The sequence below is a fragment of the Bidens hawaiensis genome, unplaced genomic scaffold, assembly GCF_021521415.1.
Source record: "Bidens hawaiensis isolate Kalapana, Puna unplaced genomic scaffold, B.hawaiensis_p1.1 tig00025200_1, whole genome shotgun sequence".
Classification (NCBI taxonomy): Eukaryota; Viridiplantae; Streptophyta; class Magnoliopsida; order Asterales; family Asteraceae; genus Bidens; species Bidens hawaiensis.
Genome location: NW_027494016.1, coordinates 99261 through 101166, shown reverse-complemented (window position 1 = coordinate 101166; position 1906 = coordinate 99261). Strand labels below are relative to the sequence as shown.

General features: G+C 39.3%; 1 protein-coding gene across 1 annotated transcript; it reads right to left on the bottom strand.

Moving 5' to 3' along the window:
• Positions 1-327: 327 nt before the first annotated feature.
• Positions 328-1530, bottom strand: LOC143571123 (WRKY transcription factor WRKY51-like). The gene is made up of 3 exons (XM_077056627.1): positions 1052-1530; positions 767-895; positions 328-684 (listed from the first exon to the last, which is right to left on the bottom strand). The coding sequence occupies exons 1-3, from the start codon at positions 1528-1530 to the stop codon at positions 534-536; spliced, it is 759 nt and encodes a 252-aa protein (XP_076912742.1). The 3' UTR covers positions 328-533.
• Between the last annotated feature and the right edge of the window lie 376 nt (positions 1531-1906).

The following is a 1906-nucleotide window of genomic DNA, read 5'->3' as shown; positions in this document are numbered from 1 at the left end:
TAATATCATAAAAAAAATTTATGACCAAACATGTCATGAAAAACATGTTGGAGGCTAACACTTAGTGAAACACGCGTTTGGTGGTCTAACAAGTCGTGAAAGAAGTGTTAAGACCGAACAAGTTGTGAAAGTCACCTTAAAACCAAACATGTGTAAAAGATGTGTTTTTTATTAGGACAAAAATGAAATCTCTATTTATTAGTAAAACATGTTAAAACAATTTCATATTTTAACGAGACTGTACTAGTACGCTTATACAGACTTTTAGGTATATCTTTGAACAAATTGAACTTATATTCAACGTCATTTAATTTTTAAAACAGCGAAAATTGACCTACGATACCATAAAGAGAGAAGAGACCAATTCCTATTCATACTTTTCATAATTTACAAATTACGTCCACCACTAAAAATAAAAGAAAACAAAAACCTAAAGTCTAAAGTAATAATAAAATCTGTTATGATGGCCTGCAACGATTGACTATAGAAAGTTGTGAATTGTGGACCCAATCCCTTCACTTTGACTGTACCACTCATCTGGTCAAACCTGTCGCTACCTGCTGCCGCTGGTAGTGAATATGTTCTCCGGCGTACGTCACCACCAGCATCTTCGAATCCTCCACCGCCACCTCCACACACTTCCTCGCCGGACATCCTCTTCCGGTATTACACTTGTAATAAACTCTGCACATTTCAAATCAAATTAAAATCAATATGTGTATATGTATACATATCCATTATGTGTTTAATCCAAGTAACTAACTACCTAGGGTAAATTGATCCGTCAATCCTTTTCTCGCCGTACTTCTTCCATGAATAATCGTCGGCTGGTACGCTTGTGACCTTAGATCCGGTGATCGGAACACGTTTTATTTCACGTTTTGACGTAATTTTCCTAAAGAATAAACAAAATTATTATTAATCCAAAAGCCTAGTGTAACCACTCCCATGATATTATCCACTACCAACATTGTCTTATGGATTTAAAACGCTTCATAATAGACAGTGAGAAAGCAAAATAATAATAATAATATAAATATTATTTATGTACCTTCTCTTGCAACAGTGGCAACTGCTACTAGAACCGGAGTAATTTTCCGATCTAGATCCGTGCAACGAAACCGACGGCCGCTCGGCACGGCATCTTTTCCGGTGAGACGACGGCAACGGCGGTTTCCTCGAAGAGAAGGCCGGCGTTGGAGCTACTATACCTAAACCGGCAAACTGTTTACCGTTGGAAACACTAACTTCTTCTCCTCCAGCTAACGGAGATAACAACGAAGACGAGTTCGTTGACCTAGACGAAGACGACGTCGTATCCGCAACCGAGCACTCATTTGACCGGAAACAAGCTGGAGCTGATTGTGTGGAAGTGGACGGACCGTGAGAATCGGAGAGCGCCGGTGACGGTGACGGTCCGCGGCGGAAGCGTGCGTGGCCGGTACGGTTGACGTTGGGAGAGACGGCGAAGTCGTGGTTGGTTAAGTTGAAGATGCGGTTCAGGTAAGCTCCGACTAAATCAACGGCCATTGTTGAGTGGTTGAAGAGAGAAATGGAAGTGGGGTGGGTAGGAGTTGTTATATAACTTACTTACTTAAGGGAACCAGGAGTCAAAAGGAGATAATATGGTTTGACCTTTTGAGATTCAAATAGGACAAAAGACTAGTTGCCACTTGTGAGTCGTGACTAATATTTTTTAAAATTAAAGTTTTGAATATACCACCAAAACGATAGTTTCATGACTTCATCCACGTATTAAAGGGGTTCTAATATAGTAATTTTTATCACACGCAACTTGGAATTTAAGTTTTCAACCTTTCTTCTATATCTTTCCTTTTCTTCATTTGGTGTGTATAATGGTTATGTAATCTGTTTATAACAGTGTGTCTTAGCTAATTACAACGTC

Coding starts and splice junctions, on each gene's coding strand:
- LOC143571123 (XM_077056627.1), bottom strand. CDS start 1,530: ATGGCCGTTGATTTAGTCGGAGCTTACCTGAACCGCATCTTCAACTTA. Junction 896..1,051: donor TGCCACTGTTGCAAGAGAAG/GTACATAAATAA, acceptor TTTATTCTTTAG/GAAAATTACGTCAAAACGTG. Junction 685..766: donor GACGGATCAATTTACCCTAG/GTAGTTAGTTAC, acceptor TGAAATGTGCAG/AGTTTATTACAAGTGTAATA.